The sequence below is a fragment of the Phocoena phocoena genome, chromosome 5 (genome assembly GCF_963924675.1).
Source record: "Phocoena phocoena chromosome 5, mPhoPho1.1, whole genome shotgun sequence".
NCBI classification, from domain to species: domain Eukaryota; kingdom Metazoa; phylum Chordata; class Mammalia; order Artiodactyla; family Phocoenidae; genus Phocoena; species Phocoena phocoena.
Genome location: NC_089223.1, coordinates 40,108,552 through 40,135,043, shown reverse-complemented (window position 1 = coordinate 40,135,043; position 26,492 = coordinate 40,108,552). Strand labels below are relative to the sequence as shown.

At 41.6% G+C, this 26,492-nt stretch overlaps 1 protein-coding gene across 3 annotated transcripts in view; it reads right to left on the bottom strand.

The window, feature by feature from the left end:
• The window catches only part of HPSE (heparanase), a 32,248-nt gene extending 14,784 nt beyond the window's left edge, over positions 1-17,464 (bottom strand). For all 3 annotated transcript variants that reach the window (XM_065877160.1, XM_065877162.1, XM_065877161.1), the window contains exons 1-3: positions 17,184-17,464; positions 6,010-6,155; positions 4,138-4,263 (exon numbers count right to left, since the gene is read on the bottom strand). In XM_065877160.1, coding sequence (XP_065733232.1) covers positions 4,138-4,263; positions 6,010-6,155; positions 17,184-17,407 — 496 coding nt within the window. In that variant the 5' untranslated portion in view covers positions 17,408-17,464. The remainder of the gene's footprint in view (positions 1-4,137; positions 4,264-6,009; positions 6,156-17,183) is intronic.
• Between the last annotated feature and the right edge of the window lie 9,028 nt (positions 17,465-26,492).

The following is a 26,492-nucleotide window of genomic DNA, read 5'->3' as shown; positions in this document are numbered from 1 at the left end:
AGTGAATTCACTGGTACGGTTTAGCAAATAAAAATACAGGACATCTAGCTAAATTTGAACTTCAGATAAATAATGAATAATTTTTAGTGTATGTCATGTGCATTATTTGAGAAATACAGCAAAGAAATTACTGTTTATTTGAAATTAAAATTTGACCAGGCAACCTTACTCACAGGGGCACTGCAGGATCTTTTAAATTTGCATGGGAATGCATCAACATCTGTTGGACATGATGAGAACTGTTACTATTAGGTTGTTCGGACCTAACAGCTTAATCGAAACTCTCAGGTATTTCTTTTGGGCTAGATGTGCTATGAAAAAAATTGAGTCACTAAGGAGTTATTAAAGCTTTGCAACTTTTGAACTCAGCTTTTTAACCATTAGCTAGCCTATAATCTCTTTTTGAGAGTGGCAGAAAGTATTTTTGAGTGTTTAAATCAGTTATTACCTGCATAGATCTGGTGATCTTAATGTATATTTAGAGTTATCTATTAAACAGAAATTCACTTCCCTAGTTTAAAAAAAAAATCTCTATCTATCTGGCAAACTTACACCCTCTCTCCTTCAACGTGGCTCTGTTTCTAAGTCTTCAGCCTGAACTACTTGGATTACCAGAGCAGTGAAACCCTAGGTTTAATACTGCACATAACGGCTGAGGGGCGGTAACAACACTAGCAAGCTATTTTAGGTGTTTTTGATATTTGCTGTGTCACCCACTTCCACAAACCTGCTGCCTATCATTAAGGTGTTACAGACATTGGGGTCTGAAAAGCTCTCTGAGTCCTAGCCTGTTCCTGGGATCTTAGGGCCACAGTGGAGGACAGCATGGGACTTTGGGATTATGGAGTCCTCCCCAAACCTCCGCCCTCATTTTTCTATGAGGAAACTGACACCCAAAGAAATAAAATGCTTTGCCCAATATCACATAGCTATTTGGTGACAGTGCCACAGTAATAGAGCCTGTAATAAAGGCCCTGTGACTGTCCTAGTCACAGTTATCTTTTAGACATATACTGCTAATCATGTTGTAGAAAGTGTCCTAAATCAGGAGTCATAGATCTGAGCTCCCAGCCTCACTATCCCACTTATAGACTGAATGATCAGGAGTGATCTCTTTACCTGCATGAGCCCTGGCTACAGATCTACAATCCTGGAACTAGTACCATCAACCATCTACCTCACAAAACCAAGCTGAAATAGCACATGTGAAAACCCTTTGTAAGCCATAAAACTCTTACAGATATAAAGCACTATTATTGCCTAGACCTTCTACAAGGATTATGGCATTTTCAAGAAACATAGAATGTTTTCATTTTTGAGTATTTATTCAGCTCATTCCTTACTCTTCCTCTATTTCCACATTTTTCCAAAAACACTTTGAATTTAAGTAGCTTGAAATTCTATTATATGCCCTCTGTAACAGTAACATCTCCTAGAATAAGGGCTGTATATTACTGAGTTAAAATCCACTCTTAAAAATAAAACCCACCCAGCCTATTCCCTCCTCAAAATAAGAAAACTCACAGATAATTATCCAATTCCCAGTCATTATCCAATCTCTTATCTCTTACCGTATGAAAGGGTGGAAAGACCCCTGGAATGAAGACAATCTAAATGACACATTATACATTGGCACTGACTATTATACCATTTTTGTTTACATAAATGTGTCCAGCATCCAGTGTGGGAGTGGGATGATGAGGAAGAAAGGTGGAGAAGAAGGAGAAAAAAGGATTAGCTTATTAAATATTATTATTTTAATAAGGGAGTCCTCCTTTCTGTAGTCGCACTCAACATTATACCTGTAACATTGCTTCCTTTTCCTGCCCAGACAGGTTTACAGTGTGAATCCATATTCTCATGTCAAATGTTTTTGTCATTTTCTACTTAAGTGAAACATACCATCCAATGGGTCCTGTAATTAGAAAATTCACCTATATCTTCTAGGACACCTGTTTTAAAGGTGCAGGCCATTAAGCAATTAACACAATAGACTTTTGCTATCTCTTCCATCATATGATGTCGCATCATACGATGTTACTCAGGCATTACCAACCTTAGCCACGGATGCAGAGCCATGTGTAGAGACACCTATTGGCTTCTCAGATAACCTTATAAATGAGCTGGTGCCCAGACCAAACGCAGTAGGTTTATTTTTTTTAAGACTTTTTTAATGTGGACCACTTTTAAAGTCCTTATTGAATTTGTTACAATATTGCTTCTGTTTTACGTTTTGGTTTTTTGGCCATGAGGCATGTGGGATCTTAGCTCTCCAACCAGGGATCAAACCCATACCCGCTGCACTGGAAGGCGAAGTCTTAACCACTGGACCGCCAGGGAAGTCCCATAGATTTCTATCTATATGTTTCTAATACATGCAGATTAAAATAGAAAATTTCAAATCAGAAGTCAAATATTTCCAAATACAAATTAACTATCTGTATTTGTTATACATTTTAGCATTGCCACTAGGGTGGCTGGAATTATACTGACCCAGCTACATAGTTAGTAAAAGAAGGGCTTTCCCCTGGTGCAGAAGCTATGAAGGCCCCAATCCCAAAGGCAGGAAAAAGGTATTGAAAACCTACCATCTTGGTTCCAAAAAGATCATGTGAGGTAGCAAACATTTTTAAAGAAAAATTTAGGACTTCCCTGGTGGTGCAGTGGTTAAGAATCTGCCTGCCAATGCAGGAGACACGGGTTCAAGCCCTGGTCTGGGAAGATCCCACATGCCACAGAGCAACTAAGCCCATGAGCCACAACTACTGAAGCCCACGTGCCTAGAGCCCGTGCTCCACAACAAAAGAAGCCACCACAAAGAGAAGCCTGCCACTGCAACGAAGAGTAGCCCAGCTCGCCGCAACTGAGGAAAGCCCACGCACAGCAACAAAGATCCAACACAGCCAAAAATAAATAATTAATTTTTTAAAATTAAGGTAAATTGGCATATGTTTAAGACGACCAAGAAAAAAAGTATAAAGCTATAGATTACCTAATACCATAGGGTCTTCTCCTAGCAGGCCTATTTCAGATGATTAATTACAAATAAGGCCTTCCTGCTGTGGGTCTCTTGGACTTCTGTTATCCCTTTAATGGGATCTGAGAAGGCTCTGTCCTGCCAAATTCTGTTCAACCATAGATCATGTTATTAAACCGTTAGCATAGCTCCCCTCTGCCCTCTGCTTTAAAATGCAAAAATTAATTTAGAGGACCACATTTTCTCTTAGCATATAACCTATTTTCTGATTTCTTATGTGTTACTTTTTCCCTTACCTTATAAATAAAAAATATAAAAATAAAAAATCCATTGTACACACTGGAATCTAGGTAGTGTATAGTAAAATCTTACAAAGAAATAATTTACTGTCAATAATGTACTCTTAGAAATGTTGACTAACCCAAACTAACTTCAAGATCATTTATTTTTCAAAAGCCAAAAGAAGACAGTTGTAGCGTATCTAAGCAGGTTATTTTCTTAACTGAGATCTGGGGCAACATCATCCCTTAGCTGGGTATAAAACATCAACTTTTGGATAAAAATATATTTCATAGTTAGATAAGGATTGCTTGTTTCAGTTGTTTGTGGTAAAGCCCTGCATGACATCATCCCATTTAAACACTGGAAAAGTGTTTCCATGAATGGAAATAAATTCCTGGTTAGTTGAGCTAGTCCTGTGTTTTCAAACCCACAGAGGAAAGAAAATGAGAAAGCTGCCCTGCCAGTGATACACAACACATCACTGGCAGGGCAGTGGCTGCTTCTTGGAGGGGAAACAGAACGCACAATGAGGTGTGAATGGTTTCACGTTTTACTCTTCACACTTTTATATTTTACTTTTACACAAGGAGTATATCCATGTCTTCCTTGACTTCCCAGTTCTTCAGAGCAGTAAAGGTCATTATTAGCTTGTGAATGAATGATTCTATATTTCACTCCGTGGCTAGTAGGCAAAGTCAGGAGAAGAAAAGTAAAAAACAGAAGTTTGAGGCTGAAGATTGCCCATTAACTCTTGCTAACATTTGAGGATTATGCAGCTTTACGCAACTGCTATAGGGCTTATTAGATTCAAGCCCAAGTTCAAGCCATCCAAATATTTTGGGGGCTGGGACACTTGCAGGATACCTTTCATTTCTTACTTGAGTAGGTACTGTTCTTGAACTTTTTCTGATACTGTTCTCTGAGTAGCAATTGCTCCTGGAAGGGCCATTCCAACTTCAACCTCCTCTCCACATCAGAAGGGACGGATCCAGATTCGCAAATATCTGCAAATGGAGTAAAAAATTTAGAGATCTATTTTCACAATGACACGGTTGAAATCCCATACACTTATTTAGTTAGGTATTTATGTGACTAAAGCAGGACAATTGAGTTTCTGGTTGTTAAGTGTAACATCAGAGAAGGATATATTCTGCTATACATGTCAAATTTGCTGGCTAATCAATTACCACAAAAAAACAGCCAAAGGGCAGGTTTCTGAAGAAACACTGGACATATACTGGACATAGATACATTGGACATAACTTCAAGTTATTTAACAATTCAGAAGGTCTCCTCAGAAACCTGAAATTACTAGAGAACCCACCGGAAAAAAACACAGTTCTGTTCTCTTAAGGTTCACTTTCAACATACATAGAAATTTGTTTTACATGGACTATATCTGCTTTATGGTGATTTCCTCTTGCCAAATGGTAGGACAGGAAATGTTGACTTTTATTCCTTCAAATTTGGTATCATCAAAGCTCCTGAGACCACAACATGTATACTTGGAAAATCCACCACTATCCTATCAGGCAGACTGTGCTTCCTTATCACAAGGCAGCAGGGCTGCTGGGGGCGGCTGTCAGGACTGGCTGACCCCCCAGTGACTTCCTTTCTGGGAAGCTGCACATTCTGGCTCTCTGACAGCGGGTGCCTCATCTACCCCTGTGCTCACAAAGGATGTTTCTGAAGCACTTGGATAACCCCAGTGATCCCCCCTCCCTACAGGATGAAGAAAATTGATGAGCAAAGGACAGTTTCCTATCTAAATTTATGGGACCTTTTGAATGCATATGACTGGTGAGAAAGGGCCAGGTCTAAATATATTCCAACCTGTTACACTAAGAAAACTCTCCTGCGTTTTTCTTTTTTTCTAATCACTATTCTATCAATTGGCACAGTTATTAATGGTTCTAAACACTTCCTAACTGCAGAAAATAAACAGAAGGAAATATGTAATATATAAAACAATAAAATATTGTTCATTTATATATCATAATTCACTATTGTAATTCAATGATGTACATGGTTCTTTAATAACTGTTAAGATAATGATTTAGCTTCCATTTGATGTCTGTATAGCACTTATGAAAGACACAGGGCAAATCCTCGTGGCGCCCCAGGGTGTTTCTCAGATGAAGCCCACAGACTCCCAATATCAGAATCACCTGAGGAGCCTGCTCAACTTGTAACCTAAGTTTGGAGCCCAAGAATCCAAATATTCAAACTCACCCCAGGTGATTATGTCTAGTCAATAAAGTTTGAGAACCACTGCCCAACAAATCAAGTCTTGAAATCCATTCTTAGAAGCAGAGCATATCTCCATGTCCCCTTATTACACCTTTCATCCACATTTTTTGGAATAAATGGGTTTTGATCAGTGCTGTGTCTTGAGCAGGAAATACTCTTTTTGTTTTGGTGCATTTCTACCCACAGGTCCCTCTAGGCAGCTCTGTCCTTTTAGCTACAATCATTGTTCTGTTTACACCACAATTAACTCTCCCCTGCCCCAATGTTGTGTCCAGCACACCATCCCCGCTGCCCCAATGTCTCACATTCATGAAAACATCAGGAGGAGGAAACCTGCCCACCGCTTCCTCCTTTTGTATAGGTGCCTCCACGGGTCCACTGGGAGCCCTTCATCTCTTATTAATTGTTAGATGTGAGCAATAGCTCTCCTCTGAGAATGCCCACGAGTGACTCAAGTTATCAAGTTAACTCAGATATATGGTTAATCTTTAAAGTTTCACCCTGGTTGACTTGAGATTGCCAGTAACTTCTCTCTTCAAAGGTTGGTTCCTTCTTGGGATCAAAAATGAGAAAGTCCGTCTTCGTGCCACCAAATCTCAGGTATGCGGGAGACAAACCTCTGGCCAAAGTACGAAGCTTTGAAGAACTGTTATAAAGACAAGCAAGAAATTAAAATTATTTTTTCCAAGACAATGCAGTCAAACAGATTTACTCCCTTCTCTCTTGGTGGACCCATTTCCTAATAGCTGTACAGGCCCTGGAGGGAGAAATATCGCTCTAACAGAGACATCGTCTCAATCGGAATCTTCCTAATTGCAAGACTGCTCTTCTAGGCACCTGAGAAAACTTGGAGCTCTGACTCGGGCAAGAGCTTATATTTCAACTTGACAAGCAGGATAATGTTCAGTACTTTCAAAAAATTCATAACCTTTTGTGATTCATGGAGGAAAAGAGGTGAGAGAGTGGAAAGATGATTCTGTTTCTTTGAAAAATAGATTGTCTTCAAAAATTTATGTTCCCAGAGAGGTTCATAAATGATTGGGAGTCCTCTTCATCTCCTTAACCAAGCCCCACCTCCACCCCAAGGAAGACCTTCCTTTTAAATTTAAGTCAAATGACTTAGAATGATGTAAGATTCTAATTCCTACCCACCTAGGACACTTCCAATTCAAGCAATTCTAAATACGTATGTCATCAAGCCCAAAATGCTCCTGATAGGTGCCTATTATGCACTCAGAATGGTACAGAATGCTATAGAATGGAATTAGAATGATTTATAATTCCTTCTCTCAGAGAGATGAAGATGTCATGAATATTTAAGTGAACAAAACTAAAAAAACAGAAGACCCAGGTAACAGGGACACTTGCCATGTATTTCTGAAGCCTCACATATGTGATCCTGGCTTCAGTGCTCTCTGGAAAGCTCTTAAAACACATGGAACCAATGCTGTGTGCTCTCAAAATGGCCCAGTTAATTAGTTTACATTTGGGTTTATTTCAAATTGGAAAATCATGCCAGGAGGACTATCTAATTGACAGTATTTCTTGACATCTTAGGAACTGAAGACAGGACCTAAAATTTAAAATTTCAATGCATGCTCCTGCTTTAACTATATATAGTGCTATGTAAAATTTCTGTAAGATTTCTTTATTTTTGCTTAGGAAAGAGAAATTAAAAGGTGGAAATTGACCAAAGGATAAGTGTCTTGCGTTAAAAACTTCAGCGATTCCTCCTCACCATTTTTTTTGTTTGTAACATGAAAGCATTTACAGTACTACCTAGGCACTTTTGCCTTCATGAACCTCTTCCACCATAAAAAAATTTTTTAAATTATATTTTGTGATGATATTCATGGAAAGACAAATATGTTAACATTATATATTAAAACATTTTTGAGGGCCCCTGAACCTATTGTGGGTCCTGGCATGAGGAGACGTAGCACAAAGTGAGACTTCAGGGATGTTATCAACATGGAATTGACTGAAATACCTGACAGCACCAAAGAACTCTGGGAAGGATGGCATCTGCCAGGAAATCCTCAGAACCTCTTGAAGATAAATGGGAATGTTCGCTTGTACTGAGTAAGGATTCAGAAGAAAGCCATTTCCACTATGCTATGAACCCAAATAAAACTAAACTGTAGGGACTTCCCTGGTGATTCAGTGGTTAAGATTCCAATGCAGGCGGCACGGGTTCAATCCCTGGTCAGGCACTAAGATCCCATATGCCTCAAGGCATGGCCAAAAGAATAAATAAATAAACTGTAGGAAGGGGGAATAGCACATTATTGTTTAATGGGTACAGAGTTTCACTTTGGGAAGATGAAAAAGTTCTAAGATGGCTGGTGGTGATGGCTGCACAACAATGTGAACACACTTAATGCCAGGGAACTCTGCACTTTAAATAACCACAGCTTTTACTATTAAAGGAACAACCTGTAGACATAGTGTGATTTCAACAATGAAAATAATATATAGAGAGAAGGAGATAGCAGGAGTCATAATTATGTGGTGAAATGGATGGTAGACTCTTTCTTATTGCTTTTATGTATTTTTCACATTTTCTATAAACACATAATTTTTTTATTTTATTTTTTGTGGTACGCGGGCCTCTCACTGTTGTGGCCTCTCCTGTTGCGGAGCACAGGCTCCAGACGCGCAGGCTCAGTGGCCATGGCTCACGGGCCCAGCCACTCCGGGGCATGTGGGATCTTCCCGGACCAGGGCACGAACCCACATCCCCTGCATCAGCAGGCAGACTCTCAACCATTGCGCCACCAGGGAAGCCCAATAAGCACATAATATTTTTATTCATACAAGGTGACTCTGTGTGTGTGTGTGTTTCTGTCTTTTTAAGAATAGGTGGAAAAAACAAGAGTTACTTAAAGGAGACATAGTCATCCATTAATTTATTCAATAAGTATTCATTGTAGGCACACTCTGTGTCAGGCATTATGCTAGTTGCTGGGGCTACAATGGCAAAAAAGCCACAGGCAGCTGCTGTTCTCATATAATTTATAGTCCAGTGATATATATATATATATATATATATATATATATATATATAAACAAGTAAATAGCCAGTTCCAAAACACTGCTATCAGAACATACAAAGGGGATCTTAACCCAGACTTTGTCCTAGAGGTAGGAGGTGGTTAGAGGTTTTCCAGGGGCAAGCGTCTTCACTGTTAGATGTTCAAAAGGAAAAAATTTTATCCAGATCGAAGATAGTGAGGTGGGATTGAAGAAAGTGTTCCAGGTCTAGGGAAAAGTCTGTGCAAACAACAGAGGTAGAAGAAGGGAATATGGCACCACCGAAGAGCTGACAGGTGTGGCGAGAGCCTAGAGATTGGGGACAGTAAGGTGCTGGGAGAAGATAGACTGGAGAGGCAAGCAGGACCATATCATGGAGGGCTTGTAAGCCACCATGTCCAGGAGTTCCAATTTTATATCAAGGCAGTGGGGAGCCATGGAAGGATTTAAAGCAGCGGAGTGCCCGCACCAGACTTTTATTTTAGAAGAGAATCTCAGGCTTCAGTGTAAATAACTGAATAGAAAGACCAAGACTGTGGTCACATTAATGTAGACAGAAAGTGATGGGCTGAGGTAAGGTAAAAACAGTGGGGATGAAGAGAGGGATAAATTCAAGATACATGTGGAGACAGAAATACTAGATTTGGTGTTTAACTGGATGTTGGAGAAGAGTCCAAGATCACCCCTGGGAAGCATCTGGAAGATGGTAATATCATTTGCTGAGATGAAGAATAGGTGATAGACTGGAGATAGGGAGGAAGATGGGGGCAGGGCACAGTGCTGTAGAATTTGAGATGCCAGTAAAAGCCAAAAAACATTGCCATGAGGCCCTTGGCCATGTGTGCCTGGAGCTCAGAAGACACATAAAGGCAAGGTGTAGAATGGAGAGTCCTCAGTCTAGACGTCAGTGACTAGTGAATCCCTAGCCCACAGGTGCAGAGATGTGGCCCTAAAACTGACACAAGGAACTTTCTCAGAGTCACTCTGGGCTGGCCCTGTTCCACTGCTTTTGTCCAGGCACCGATTCTGGTCCTCGATTTTGATTTTGATTGTGTTTGATGATAGAGGAAGCTCATTTAGATTTGTGTAACTGGTATCTGTAAGTAATTGAGACAGGAGAGACTGGCGCTGTCTGGGAAAGGAAGAGTAAGTGAGCAGCAGGAAGAAGCTGTGGTATCACAAGATGTGCGTCTGTGCACGACCTTGCTCAGATGCCTGAGGATCAGAGCCTGATTCCCAGAAGGCATGACTGTACCACCTCGGGTCACTCTCGACCACATTACCCTGCCTTTATGTTCTTCACAGCGTTCACCACTCTCTGAAATTAGCTTCCTTTTTTGTTGATTTGGTTTACTATCTATCCCCACCCCTGAGCTAAGCTCTGTGAAAGCAGGGACTCTGTATGGCTCATCAGAATCTCCTCAGCACCTAGATAAGTACCTGGCCCACAGCTGGCGCTTAATAAATATTCGTCAAGTGAATGAACAGTTAAGTCCAGCCTGATGAAAGGGCAAGTGGGTCCAGACAAAGACTGTTTTCTGAACAAAATTAAAACCCAGTGCTACGGCTCCTGCCAAGTAAGGGAAATCACATGTTTCAAAGTATTGGTATGAAGGACTTTTTTGTCTCCTTTGTAATGGAATATTTTCTTGTTTTGAGATACAATTTTGATGTCCTCTGACAAAAACCAGATTTAAAACAGCTGCAAACTTTTCATAAAAACAAAATTGATCAAAGGTACAGTATTTCTATCATATACAGTAAAAAGAAAGGGGGGAAAAATCCACCGGCATCAGCACTGCCACCACAACGACGTGGAAATAACAAAAGAACACGTAAAAGCAGCTGCAGATATTCCATTTCTGGAACAGTTTGTTAGGGGAAAGAAACATCTGCAGGTATTTTTATTTTACCTTAAGTGTAAAAATAAGTTGCTTATCTCTGACACAAAAGCAGAGATGAGTTGGAGCCACCCTGCACTGACTCGTACCAGCTTGTGAGAGCCAACTGTCTCGTTCTGAGAACCAGCTGTTAAACTGTTGGCAGTTTGAAGTCAGCCATGGTGGGGATATTTATACTACAGAAATCAGAAAAAAAACATAAATCAGTCTCCTCTCCTCCCAGAGAGCCAGTCGTGAAACATTTTCTGGCACACCACTGCATGAACAGTAATTCAAGCCACGAAGTGGGTGAAACCACTCAGGAGATTATGTGAAGTAAAAAAGAAGGCCTAGGTCAGAAGTCTGAGGAACATCAACACTGAAGATAAGCTAGAAGAAGAGGTGGAGAAGAACTGTTAGAGAGATGGGGGAAATCCCCAGAAATGGAAGTGACACAGGGATGAGTGTTTCCATTGTCAACCTTGTCAAATGCTTCTGGGAGACTGTATTGGTTTGCTAGGGCTGTAGTAACAAAGTACCACAAACTGAGTGGCTTAAACAGCGGAAATTTATTGTCTTATAGTTCTGGAGGCTAGAAGTCTGAAATCAAGGTGTTGGCAAGGCCATACTCCCTCTGCAGGTGCTGGGGGAAGATCTGCTCCAGGCCTTTTTCCCAACTTTGGGTAGTTCCTTGTAGCAGTATAACTCCAATCTGCACAGGGTGTTCTCTGTGTATGTCTGTCTCCAAATTTCCCCTTTTTATAAGCTCATCAGTCATATAGGATTGGGGCCCGCTCCATCCCATTCTGACCAATTCTTAACTAGTTATGTCTGTAATGACACTATTTCCAAATAAGGTCACAGACTGAGGTACCAGGGGTTAGGACTTCAGCATATGAATTTGGAGGGGACACCCAGACATTCAACCCATAAGAGAGACAAATAAGATAAGGATTGAAAGGTAGTCATTGGATTTCACAATAAACGGTCACTGATGATGTGGGAGAGATTGATTTTATGACACGATGATGGGGACATCATGAGGGTGGACCAAGGAAGGCATGGTTAGTAAGAAAGGCTGCAAAGGGGAGGAGAAAGAGGGTGGTGAATGCAGAGACACACGTGCTGGGAGGTATTTGATGGGAAAGACTTGAGGATGTTTCTATGCTGAGAAGAAGGATCCAACAAAAAGGGAGAGGTTAAAGATACTGGAGAGAGAAGAATCTCTCTAGATGATTGCTAGAGCAAAGTCCTTGGGGAGGGGACAGGATCCACAGCAGACCTAGAAGAACTGGGCTGAGAAGAGAGAAAGGAAAAAAGCTAGAGGTAGCCATGCTGTCTGCAGGTTTGACTGCAGGAAGAAAAGGAAGTTCCTATCTAGCGACTTCATTTTCTTTGGGAAAGAGAAATGCGGTCATAGACTACGAGTGATGAAGTGGAAGTGGGATCAGAGTTTTGAAGGAAGTGGAGAATGAGAGAGGCCAGAAAAGGAGTGTTAAGGAGTAGCATTAAAGGCCAAGTAAGTCTGGAGGCCAGGAATTTACAGCACGACATCAATCCACGTCACTGGGAGATTCCCCTCTGCCCCCAAGAGCGTAACAGCCCTGCTACACAGGGTGGCCACTAAGACTGGAAGCAGAGGCAAATACCTATAAGTGGCTTATTAATATGCATGACAGTACATGATTAGATAATATTTTCCATTTCCAGACTTTATGGCCACCTTATAGATTCCAAAGAGGGAAAATATAGTTAGACTAAGCTAGGTTTGGGTTTTAGCAAGAAGAAACATGGGGCAGGAGTTTGGGGAATATTATCATAAAAATGATTCATGTGATAAATCAAGAAGCCCAAATCAGATATGGAAGAAGTAAAAGGAAGAGGCTATTCAGTGGAGGTACTTAAAAAATAGTTGTGGTGGGATCCACAAAGTAAAAAAAAGCTAAGAGGGTAAGAAGTACAGTCCAAGAATTGGAGATTTTAAGATTTCAGATGTTGAAAGGTTCTTAGTGATGGAAAGAGTCAAGGCATGGCCATGGCATCAGGTGGTTGAAATGGAGTGAAATGGTGTGTTCTAGGAAGCCGCCTGCTGCCCCCAGAAAAGTGCCCTGTTTTTTGCATTTGCCAATTTCCATGGTGTAAATATTCCCATCAAGGCTGATTTCAAGATAATGGTGTTGATGTCACTGAATGTGGAGTTGGGAAGAAATGCACACATTTCACCAGCTGGTGGAAACTGGCTCCAGTAAAACACTGAGTGAAGATTATTAGAAAATGTGAGTGTGAGGAAACTGAGAGACAGTATTCAAGTGGACTTGAATTCATCTAGGATGATGGTGGGACGTGGGAGTGCAGAGGAAACTGCGAGATCGATGTGGATCTTCAGTCAATAATGAGGAGTGAATAAGAGTGGAGCAGAGTTCGGTCGCAAGGAGCATAGGAGGAGAGCTGGACGTGGAGATAGCAATCCTCACCCTGGATCAGGACAGTCATCTCTAGCAGGCATCAAGTTATCCAAACTGAGTGTTTTACACACTTTGCATAGATTATTTCACTTAATGCCCCAACAACCCAAAGAGGTAGGTGTCATTATTACCCTCATTTTACAGACAAGGAACCTGAACAAAAGCAGGCTAGGTAATTTGCCCAAGGTAACAAGCCAATGGGGATTTGAACCACAGCAATCTGGAGTTCAAACCAGTGGGCAATTATCTAGAAGCTACACTGGGGAGTGGGGGAGGGCTGCAGTGTGGGAGAATGCACAGCTTCTACTCCAAAGGGCTACTTCAGAGAAGTAGTTGCGTCTACTTCTCCACTTGTGTCTTCAAAAGAAGAGCCAAGTTTTAGCTAGGGCAAAGAGGAGGCTGGAATATTCTCCAGGGAAAATGGAGCAGGGTTACCATTGCAAAGGGCTCTAGGCTGCACAATGAAAGACTTTGTGGAGGAAGGAAACAGTGAGCGCTGCTCAACCGGGGGAAGCGCAGAGTCTCAGGGGTCAGAAACTATGAGCCTATGGCTTGTTGATTGTTCTCAGTTTTCTGTTTCTCTGGCTGTGGTTCTTTCTCTCAGCAACAGGCACAAAGAGGGCCTGAGGTTATTTCCAACACTGCTTATCAAAACATGCATTTGATATTGATAATAAGTGCTTTTCTAATATGGAAAGCAACTTTATCCATGAAGATGCAGGAATCTGATTATTGAAAGTTATTAATAATAAATATTTATCAAATTGGCAAGAAGGGATGAACTTTGCTGAAATAAAATAGGCAAATCCTTATGAAATGCAAGCACAGCTGCATTATCACTGCAATCGCTGTGTAGCATCACCGTTTTTGCTCTGTGATTTCTACCACTGACTCGGCGCTCTAATTTTTACCTTGAATTAGTGAACTGTGCTTGTATTGAAATGTGGCTGCACTGTCAAGGCAGTAACCACATGCAGCTTGAAATGTGGCTAGTCTGAACTGAGATGTGCTGGGAATATAAAACATACACCAGACTTTGAAGACTTGGTTTGAAAAAGAATGTAAAATATCTGATTAATATTTTGTGTTGATTACATGTTGAATGATAGTAATTTGGATATTTTGTGTTTAGTAAAATATATTATTAAAATTAATTTTACCTGTTTCTATTTTCCCTTTTTTAATATGGCTACTAGAAAACTTTAAATTACATTATGTGGCTTACTCATGAGGCCCACATTCTATTTCTGTTTAGCCCTACTGGTCTCTGTCCTCCCATCTTTGAGGGCCAGGGCCCCTTGGGAGCTCTGCACGTAGTTGGGCTTAGGAAGTTTTTGACTGGGTTGATGAGTTACCTCCAGGAAGAGGGCAAACTGAAAAGATGCTCCTTTCTGATTCTAGATTGTTCTACCATTGGCGTTTAAGTTCTGTGTACTCCATGTTCTTTAACTGCAAACGTGGGAGAAAAAAAAAACAAACCCAAAACACATCTGTTTGCCACCATGGGAAACCAGAACCGTGCCATCTGACTGAATTTGCTTAGGCCTCTTTTGAAGTACCGTAGCGATATGGGCCATGATTCTCCTGTTCTCAAGACAGTGCTCCTTTTCATTACATCAGTGTTCTCAATTTATTTCCAGACAATCTTTTTCTACCATTCCTCCTCTGCTGCCTTTAAAAACTATGAACTACTTTATTTTCTTTTTGTGTACTCGTGTGTCTACAATTAGCATCTGGCTTCAAATTCTGTTCCTTCATGTCATAGTTGGCTGACCATGGGCAAGTTGTTGAATCTCCCTAGGCCTCAATCTCTTCATTTTAAAAATGGGGATGATAATAGTACTGACCTCACAGTTTTGTAGCAAGGACTAAATGAATTAGTGCCTAGGAGGTGCTTAGAACAGGGCCTGGCCTATGACGACGGTTCAATTAGTGCGAGCTATTTTTATAATCCTCCCCTTCTTAGTACTTCAGCTTTCATCTGCTCAGCTCTTGCCATCTTCACCCAAGCAGCTTCACTCTTGAGGAACTGAAATACAACAATGCCCATCTGACTCTCCGCTCCTGTGATAGATGATAAGCCCTGTGTTGTCTTTTGAGATGGAAGCTAAATATCCTGTCTTCTGAGATGGCCAGGTCACTTTGGGCACTGTGTCAGCCATCCTGGGGAGATGGACCCTCAAACCCTAATTCAGAAGCTCCGTCTCAGGTGAGAAGGGGAGGGAGCTCATTCATCTTTGAGCTGCAGTCCTTAAGGTCTCAGATGAGAACTGTGTGGATGCCTCTGGGGAGTAGGCATGGAAAACAGCTTCTGCTCAGGGAAGGGACCTGGAGGGGTCAGGAGCCAGCCCTGGAGAGAAGCCCATATGAACAGGAATACATTGTGTTTTGTAAACAAACAGTCTTATTAATTGCATGCCATGCTTTTTTGGTTTTGTTATCTTCCAGCCTTTAACAAAAAGGTGGAGACCGGGGGGGAGAAAGAGTGCTATGGGAAATTAAGAGATGTGTTTGAGAAGAATGGAAGTTCTGTGTGTGTTTGGGGATGGGGAGCATTGCTATCAAGTTGGTTAGCTTGCCTGCAGGGTGATCAGGCCTGGACCCCAAAAGTCATACTGTAGGTTTTTTCTTTTGGACTTGTGTCTCCAGGAAGGGATACCTAAACTCTCCTCCTTGGGGAGGGGTAGGGTATATGCTGGCTGCAGCAGCAGAAAAGGGCTTAAGTTCTCACATTTCAATAAATGGTCATCTACTTAATCTTTCTGTTTGCAGTAAGGCACCTCACACCCTCTCTTTCCCTATCACCACCACCCCCCACCCCCATCCCAAGCTAGGCCTGGGGTCCTCAGATATGGAGCCCTCTAGTTCAGTGTTTCACCAGAATAATCTTTCTGTCTCTCAGCCAGCTTCTGCCTGATATCAGCTCACTTTCCATAAGGGAAAGGGGAAAAAGTGGGAACTCCTTTCCACCAGGAAATTCTTCCTTTCTTGCCACATGGGGAAAGATAGAGGTTAACTACCATTGAAAGAAATGCACAGAGAACTGATGAATTGTTAGCAAATACTCACCAATTTCCAGGAAGAAGCAATTAACAAATTTTGAGCCCTGTCAAACACTAAGTGCTTATTTATTATCTCATCCAATGCTCATAGCAATTCTACAGGAAGGTTTTAGAAGTTCCATTCTACAGTTGAAGAAATCGAGGCTTGGAGCTGCCAAGCAACCTGTAAAAACCAAGCCACTGGTTTGGACAGAGCTGGGAACCAAGGCTGGTCTCACTGCCAATCTCGCAACCTTAGACCACCTGCTTTTATTTGCAAAGTATGTGACTGAAATTAGCAATAGCAGCTGAAGTTGTGGGCACAGAAAGCCCAGCCTGTAGGTGTTTGGCAATGGCAGGATTCGAGTTGTTTGCGCTGGTTGAGGTATGGTCATCTCTGGAGGCTCTCATGACCTAGATGAGTGGCCTAGATGACCTGGGTCTGTCCCTGCGGCGCCCTATCTTGGAATCAGCCTGCACTCATGGGCAGGGGCCAGTGAACCTGCACTAGGCTCAGTCTTTCTCAAGTGAGAAAAAAAATTACAGCTAGTAAAGCAGTGCCACATCTTGCAGTCTCATCTTGGAGAGAGAGCTTTTTATTAAGGCTCTGTAAGTCACTGAAATAGTCTTCCAGGTCTCACTGATGTGATATTAAAAATTTTTTTAAAGAGCGTAGTATGGGAAATCTGTGTACCTTGTGCTCAATTTTGCTGTGAACGTAAAACTGCTCTTTAAAAGTCTTATTATAGAATAAGTAAGCTTATTCTCCTTTGTGGCCTTTTCCTTCCCCCACCCCTCCCCCAAGGAAAAAGTTGTTTTTTTCCTTTAACCTTACTAACAGAGTTTAAAAGACTGAAGCCTGGCGCACAGTGTTACTTGTCCTACAAGGTGCAGCAAATTCAAATGCTCAAAGCCCTCCAGGTGCACTTGCCGGGCCCCCTCCTTCCGGCGAGTTTCTGGGGCAGATGGGAAGTTTCTTTCCTCAATTTCCCCTAATACCTGGCCTTCAGTTGGCACTCAGGCAACACTTGCTGAATGAATGAAGGCGGAAAAGAAGGGTTTGGGGGACCTGCAGGGAGTGGGCTGGGGAGAAAAAGAGAGAGAGAGAGAGAGAGAGAGAGAGAGAGAGAGAGAGAGAGAGAGAGAGAGAGAGAGGTGAGAAGGTCCCGGAGTATAGAAAAGAGAGCAGCCGGCAGGGCGGGCGTGATGTCAGCAGGGCAGGAGAGAGAACAAGGGCCCGCAGGCCCGCACTTACCCCAGGAAGGTGAGGAACCGCGGGTCCGTGGCCAGATTGGCGTCGATGGTGAAGGACAGGAACGCGGGACTCACCAGATGCACTGGCCGCTCGGTGGAGAAAACCAGCACCACGACGTCCTCAGCTGGCGCGAGTTCCGCCAGGGCGCCCGGGGAGCAGGGACACAGCGGCCCCAGGAGCAGCAGCAGCCGCAGCGGCAGCCCGGGCTTCCAGCTCAGCAGCATCTCGGGCTCACCTGGCGGCCCCACCCGCCAGGGGTGCGCAGCGACCGTCGACACCCGGCGCACTTCCTCCTGCCGCCCACAGCGTCCTTCTCTCCTTTCCACCGCCCTCTCACTCCTCACCCCTCCCACTGCTCCCTCTCCACCCGCCCCGCCTCCCCGCTCGCTCCCACCTCCTTGCGCGCTTTCCCCTCGGCGGTGGTCACGTCCACTTAAGAAACCACCCACGCCTATTTGCAGGGTGAGGACGTGGCTAGGATCCAAGCGCCCGGGAGGCCTGGGGAGGGAGCTCCCGGGGAGGAGCGCTGGGCATCCCGGATCGGCTTCCTGAAGCACAATGTCCGGTGAGCGCTGGTGAGAACGCCAGTGGTGCCCTCTTCCAGGTCCTCGCCTGTGGCACCTGGTCTTCTGACCTCAACTAAAGCCTCCAGTGAGCATTTATCGCTTCCCTTCTCATCTGGCTTCTGAACACTTGCCTGTCCCTTGAGCTTGCCAAAATCTGATTAACTATGTGTCCTCTGGCGGGACTGCTGTTTCCCAGGCATCTTACTTTTGCCAGGAAAAAAAATTGAGCATTGGCTAACATACACCTAGAAAGAGATTAACTCCAAATATTTCTTATCAATTTCTCATGAAAACAGTGTTTAGTAGAGCCTTAAAGTTTTAGGTGTCCCAATATCTGAAACTCGGGACATACAGCCTCCATACAAGTGTGGGGTAACGACTGTCCCTTGAATTTGGGGACTTTGCCAAGTTTCCCCTCCATACATTTACCTTTAGCTGTTGGCCAAACTTTTCTTCAGTTTCCCTTTGATGCCTACATTGGTATGTAATTACACCAAGCGCCATGCACTTCGGGCTTACTACATGCCTGATACCGCAGGAGGTGCTTTACCTTGTATTCTCTTTCACTCCCACAGCACTGACAAGTGAGCATTATCCTCATTTTACAGGTGAGGACCCAAGCTCTGAGACATTAACATGTCCAAGGGTCAGAATTGGGATGGGAATGCATTTACACAACCCGGAGCAGATGGCAGTCTGTCTCAGCTGAAACGTAACTTCCTCAAAGACGCTTCGTCTGAAACTCCAGACAGCTGAATTCCCCCCATGACACACTCTTACAGCATCCTGAACTTGCTAGAACTTACCACATTTGTTAGTATTGTATTGTTCCACGTTGGCCTCACCTACTGGATTATAAACTCTGTGAAAGCAGAGATGGGGTTTGTCTTGTCTACTGCATTCATCGAAGCTCACAGCACCGTGCTTGGCACTTAGTAGGCATCCAGTCAATATTGAGTAAGCAAATGACACCAAAACCCTTAGATTTTTCTGCTTAGATTGTACCACCAATAAAGTAATAAATAAAAATGGATTGTTTTGAAATTTATGTCTAATTTTCATAGATCTGTCTATTCTTAAGCAATTTAAAAGATTTTTCCCCGTGCTGCGTGGCTCGTGTGATCTTAGGTCCCCCAAAGTCCCCCAAAGTCCCTGACTAGAGATCAAACCCGGGTCCCGGCAGTGAAAGTGCTGAGTCCTAACCACTGCAGAATTCCAGAGAATTCCCATTAAAAGTTAAATGTATAGTTAATTGAGGAAGGTTACAGTTTGGAGATTTTGTGTGTATGTATCCATTACTTAGCAACTGTGCAATCTGAATCAGGTTTCTATCCTACAATTACACATAAGAAAAAAATTCATATATAAACACCAAGCTACCAGGGGATCATATGGCCACAGACATGAAGATGGAAAAGCAGATGCCTGGGCTCCTTTTCTGCCTTTGTTCATACAACCTACCCCACTCCACCCATGCCCCTGTTGTCATGGGGCAAATCACATCAATTTCTTTGGAATATTTGGACGAATTTGAAAACTGATCATGGCAAGTTTTTTAAATAGTAAATCCTTGTGACATGGTGAGATGTGGGTCAGTGCGGTCCACATGTGAGTTACTAATATGGAAACTGGGAAAACATAAATGAGGAAGTGAAGAAAAGCGACTTGCATAAATGATGGCTGAGATCAGATGAGTTCCCAGCTCCTGGATCTAAGCTGGTTTGATTCACTGCGCCAGATAAGAATATACAGGCACATAGAAGGGAGGCTATGTGGTAATATTAAAAGAACTTGTCATTTCGGAGAGACTTTATAATTAGATACCTTATATTTTTATGGCAAGTCCAGCTTACACACATCCTAGCTAGAGCCCTTTTACATGCATCTGAGGCCTGCAGCTTGAAAGGGTGTGGAAGCTTGGGCCAGTTTTTCAACTTCCCAGAGCCTCAGCTTCCTCATTTGGAAACTGGGTGTAATAATACATATTTCACAGTGCTTCTTTTAAGACTCATTTAACCTAATATATGTAACACATCTAGCTCCATATGCAGTATGAAGTACGTGTTCAACAGATGAGTTATTATTATTACTCATTTAATCTTCATAATAATCTTGTAAAGTAGATTTGGACCCAGCTTTCTGATTCTAGGTCCAGAGGTTTTCCACTACTATCTCCCAGATTTAGTGACTCACAAATTATGTGACAATAATGATTTAGAAGTAAAAACCTTTAAATGAACTATGACCACTGCATGCAAATCATTTAATAATTATGATGTAACATCATTTCCATGTGGCCTTGGATTGACTTTCAGTAGTGGCATTGGACTAAAAGCCTAAAAGGGACTCACAGAAAGTTTACCAGGTCAATGACTACAAACACTTGTAAGACAACAGCTGACTGCAGGGTGTCTTCAGAAAATAATAATCTTTTCACTTGTCTGTCTAGAAAATTAAGATTTTCCTAATGTAGAAATCCCTTAGTGATGGCAATCTCTCAGGCATTTGTGGCTCCCTTCAGACTGTGTAAATAGTCACAGATAATATGTTGTTTTCAGTTACTGGGTTAAGACTTACTAAAGTTTTACTTTTAATTTTTCGACGATCAAACTATACTCTAAAACAAGGGGAAACTAAAAGCAAATATATGCTAGAGACTGAAAAGAAGGAAGTTAACATGCACTGAGCATATGTTACTCTTCAAGGTGATTTCACATATTTGTTTATTCATCTAACCATTCAAAAATGTATTGGGTGCCTATCATGTGTCAAGCAGTGGGCTGGGCAGCAGGAAGTAGCAAGCAGGAGGGGTCCCTGCACTCTGCAGTTCTCAGTCTCCCTGGGGAGGCAGATGGTATTAAAACATAAAAATCACACAGAAGTGAAATTGCAAGTGTGACAGATGTTTCAAAGATGATCATGGTGGTTTACACGCGTTATGTTGGAAGATTTGAATTTGTGTGGGTGGGAGAGTTCCAATGGAGATAAAACAAGTCGAGAGCTGAAAGATGAGTAAACAACTTGGAAAAGTTGGGGGCTGAGAAGCATTCAAGGCCAAGGGGATGGCATGTGCAAGGGTGAGGGAGCCAGGAAGGAAGAGGTTAAGAGAAATCTAGGGGAGCTGGACAGAGAGAGTGAGGGGACTGGCATTGCAGGGTCTTGCAATATCCTTGCAGTGATGGGGTTGAAGCTCTGGAAGGGCTTCAAGCTTTCAGCAGGCAGAGTGGGGATGTGATGTGATCAGATTTATATTTCATTTTATTAAAAAAATTTTTTGGCCACGTTGGGTCTTCGTTGCTGCGTGAGGGCTTTCTCTAGTTGCGGCGAGTGGGGGCCACTCTTCGTTGTGGTGTACGGGCTTTCTCATTGCGGTAGTTTCTCTTGTTGTGGAGCACGGGCTCTAGGCGCGCGGGTTCAGTAGTTGTGGCTCGCGGGCTCTAGAGCACAGGCTCAGTAGTTGTGGCGCACAGGCTTAGTTGTTCCATAGCATGTGGGATCTTCCCAGACCAGGGCTTGAACCCGTGTCCCCTGCATTGGCAGGTGGATTCCCAACCACTGCACCACCAGGGAAGTCCCAGATTTATATTTTAAAAAGTAAACTATAGATGTTCTGTTTCCTCTCTTGTGTGTATGTCTGTTCATAGAACATGGATGTGCATTTCTCTATAGCTCTAGACTGGGTTCCCAGTTTTTTTCTATTAAGTTTATGTCTATGTATACCTTATAAATATGTATTTCACTCTGTGTCTGTAGGAAAGTAGGTACTTGGGGCCAGGAAGTGAGCCTGGGGGTGTCAGAGAAGGCAGGAAGTGTCTCTAGAATAAGGATTTATAAATCCCAGTGGTCACACACAGTAACCAGGTAGGTTACTGTGGTGTAGGCTGAAGGATTATTCAAAGATCCCCAGAGGAAAGCTGACAGCTCAATTTTGGTCACCTGTCTCTGGGATGGTGAAGGCCCTGGAAGACCCTGTTAATTATACTTATGCCAAAAAAAGCACAATAAAGTGAGTTAAGTGGACATTATTTATTATTATCTCCAGGTTCTATAAACAGTATAAACAATACAAACATGGGCAAAGAAGGAAATTTCCAGCAAATGCATTGGAAATAAGTAAATGGTTGGGAGATAGGGAGGAGGTGTCCTACCCCCACACTATATGTAAGACAGACTCTCTACTATGTTCTTGACTTGGGTCCAGGCATCAGGTAGTTTGGGGCCCTCTCAAGAAATAAGTGCTATGAAGTGGGGTGAAAGTATTCCCTGCTTTGTTGACTCCAGATAAACAGTTAATAAGGAAGGTGGCCTGTGTAGGAAACTGTCCTTGTGATGGAACTGATTTAGTGCTGGTGACTTAGGCATTGTAATGGCTACTGTTTGCGTCCAGATTGTGGCCAAAGTGCATGTTGGAATGCTCCATGAGCTGGGCAGGCAATGGCTTCTACAACTTCCATTGAATAGTTGGTTCAGGCATGATTGTGCAATTATTTGAATATTGCATTAGATTTTGTCATTATTTTATAAAAAGAATAGAAAATGGAAAATACTATTGCTGAGAAGCATGCATCTCATTAACTTATTTCATTTGCAACCAGGTGGGAAATCGTTAGGTGTGCTGATAGAGAAAAATCTTTTTTTTTTTGCATTTTTTAAATTGAAGTATAGTTGATTTACAATGTTGTGTTAATTACTGATGTACAACAAAGTGATTCAGTAATGCATATATATTTATATACTTTCTTTTTTTTAATATATTCTTTTCCATTATGGTTTATCATAGGATATTGGATATAGTTCTCTGTGCTATACAGTAGGACCTTGTTATTTATCCATTCTGTATATAAAAGCTTACATCTGCTAACCCCACCCTCCTACTCCATCCCTCCCCCAACCCCCTCCACTTTGGCAAGTACCAGTCTGTTCCCTATGTCCACAATTCTGTTTCTGTTTCATATATAGGTTCATTTCTGTCATATTTTAGATTCCACATATGAGTGATATTATATGGTATTTGTCTTTCTCTTTCTGACTTACTTCACTTAGTATGATAATCTCTAGCTGTATCCATGTTGCTACAAATGGTATTACTTTGTTCTTTTTTATGGCTGAGTAGTGTTCCATTGTGTATATGTACCACATCTTCTTTATCCATGCATCTGTTGATGGACATTTAAGTTGTTTCCATGTCTTGGCTATTGTGAATAGTGCTGCTATGAACATAGGGGTGCATGTATCTTTTTGAATTATAGTTTTGTCTGGATATATGCCCAGGAGTGGGATTGCTGGATCATATGGTAATTCTATTTCTAGTTTTCTGAGGAATCCCCACACTGTGTCCCACAGGGGCTGCACCTAGATACAAATTTTTATCCTCAATCTGAAGCTCTTCAGACATACTCAGGCCAAATGTGCATTCAGTTCTGAAGGAAAAATTTATATTAAAGACTCTATTCAAAAAATGCTAGAAATAACCTGATTCCAATCCCAACTCAAACAAATAAACTTTGTTTTAAAAAATTTATGAGGCAACTAGGGAAACACAGACTGGATATTTAATGATACAAAACAAGTTATTGTTAATTTTTTTTAAGGTGGGATAATGGCATTGTGGCTGTTTTTCAAGAATCTTTATGTTTTAGAGATATACACTGAAAGTATTTATGGGTACAATGATATGATGTTTGGGATTTGCTTCAAAATAAACTCAGCAGGAGGAGGGAAGTGGGTTTGGGTATGGATGAAACAAGAGTGATGGGACTTCCCTCGTGGTTCAGTGGGTAAGACTCTGCACTCCCAATGCAGGGGACCCAGGGTCAGGGATCTAGATCCCGCATGCATGCCACAACTAAGAGTTCGCATGTTGCAATCATGAACCTGCGTGCCACAATTAAGACCCAGTACAGGCAAAATAAATAAATAAATATTTTAAAAAATAAGATAAAATCAAGGACAAAGAATAATAAAAAAAAAGATTGACTGTGAGTGAATGATTATTGATGCCAGGTGATGGGTATGTGATTTTATTTTCTAAATATGGAAGTAACAGTATTTCCCAAACCACATATTCTTCTGTAATTTGACCTATCCAACCTCCCATAGAAAGGTGGGGATCTATGTTTCTTCCCTTTGAAAATTAGGCAGGCTTATAATGACTTTGATCAATATGGCATAAGAGGAATGACACAAGGTGACTTCAAAGGCTAGGTTATAAAAGCCACATGGCTCCCACCTGATTCCCTTGGTACACTTGCTCTCCAGACACTCCCTCTCAGGATGCTCCATCTGGGAACCCAGTTGCCATATTATGAGGAGCCCAAGTCAAATGGAGAGGCTATGTACAGATGCTCCAGTTGACAACCTCACCTAAATTCAGCCTCGAAGTCACCCCAGCACCTGGATGGATCTGTGAGTGAAGAAACCTCCAGATGATTCCATCCTTGGTGATTCAAATCACACCAACCATTCTGTTCTTTTCACTTGAGGCACCAGACATTGTGAAGCAGAAATAAGCCATCTCTGCTGTGTGCTGTCCAAATTCCTGACCTTTAGAATCCATGAACATGGTAAAATGGTTCTTGATTTCTATCATAAAATTTGGGGTTATGCAGCAACAGAGAAATGAAATAGAGGGGCATTTTGTTCTTTATCTTTTGTATATATTTGAAATTGTCCATAATATAAAGTTTTGAAAAGGTTTGTATGGACATTAAAAAAAAGAATGCTAGAAATACACCATCAGGTTGTCTAAAAGGTGAGATGCAATGAAGGATTTTACAATGGTTTTAGCTCTCTGGGGACAGAATCCCCCTTACGGTACGGTAAACTCTCAGACCCCTTGATCATACACGTGCAGCCTGTGAGAAAGTCAGAGACTGTCTAGATGAGATTTCTTGTATTAAATTGGAGAGGAGAGAGTGTGGGGAGATAGTGGGAAGGGTAGACTCCTGTATTCAGAGTGAAAGGTCAAATAGAGTAAATTGCAAGTTCTAGGTAGATTTCTTTTTTTTTTAAGATTTTCTTTTTTTGATGTGGACCATTTTTAAAGTCTTTATTGAATTTGTTACAATATTGTTTTTATGTTTTGGCTTTTTGGCAGCGAGACATGTGGGATCTTAGTTCCTCGACCAGGGATCAAACCCACACCCCCTGCACTGGAAGGCGAAGTCTTAACCACTGGACCGCCTGGGAAATCCTAAGCTTCTGGGTAGATTTCTATATTTTATGTGTCGAGAAGCTGTCTAAGCCCTTATTTCTTCTTCATGAATATTGAGATTGTGAAGTAAAGTTCATATTTTATGGAAAGACAAGAAAAATTTAAATATAAAAAATGTTCTCTGCCCTTTGCCCTCTCCTCTCCCCGCACTGTGCACTGTGTATCTGCATTATGCAGTGAGCAAAACTCTCCCGTAGGCAGAAATACCTGCTCAACCATAAAAGAGCAACATTCTCCCAGCACCAATAAGACAACACCTTAAAAGACAACATTCCTTCTTGATCATGTAAGGGGTCACGATGACGCTTAGATCTGGACTGTGTGAACTGTCAATAATATGTCATTTGATGTACAGCCCTTGGTCTCAAAAAACTGATGTAACTCTGCCTTGACTTCTAAAGTTCTCAGAGCTTTCTGAGATGTTTTTCCTGAGTTATAATCCTCAAATTTGGCTCAAATAAAATATTCCATTTCTTGCTTAGATCGACTGCTTAATTTTTCATTGACAAGATTATGGACAATCTTTTCTTTTCCTTCATAGTTGACTAAATTCCCAGGAGTCCTGCACAATAGGCTGATCAGCTAAGTTAAAGACCTTTATACCTCCCTTTCCTTCTCTTTGTTACCTGTGCTTTTCGAGGGAGAATGTGTTGTCTTTTTCCAAAATGGATATAGCCTTATTTTATTTCTATTTATAAAGTGAATTCATGTTCTTTAAAAAATTAGTATGTTTAGAAGCAACTCAAATGTCTATTAGTGAATAAATATGTAAACAAATGTGGTATATACATACAATAAAATGTTATTGTCTTAAAAAGGAAGGAAATCCTGTCACATGCTATAACATAGATGAACCTAAGTGATATTATGCTATGTAAAATAAGCCAATCACACACACAAAAACCAAATATTCTATAATTCCACTTATATGAGGTTCCTAAATTAGTCAGATTCATAGGAACAAGAAGTAGAATGGTGGTTGCCAGTGGCTGGGGGCTGGGGGGAACAGGGAGTTTTTGTTTATTGAGTATAGAGTTTCAGATTTGCAAGCTGTAAAATATCTAGAGGTCTGGTTCACAGCAATGTGAATATACTTAGCACTACTGGACTGTACACTTGAAGAGGCTGAAATGGTGAATTGTATGTTATGTGTTTTTTACCACAGTAAAATGTTTCAAATTAGTATATAAAGAAAAGGAATAAAGAAAATAAATATCTTCATAATCTTATAACCTAGAAATACTTAGCATTAATAGACATGTATCCTTCCATACATTTTTCTCTATGGGTATACACACACACACACACACACACACACACATTTATTTTAATTAAATATGGGATCACACCATACCCATTTAACAATAAAGAAGATATCTTTTCATTCAATAGATATGTTTCTATGCTCCATTTCAGTGGTTGCAGAGTTTTCTGCCATACTGGATGTGTGGCAGAATGAAACTTTGGCAGTGGTACTCAAAGTTTTTGCTCGTAGGAACTCTTTACACAATTATAAATTATTGGGGCCTC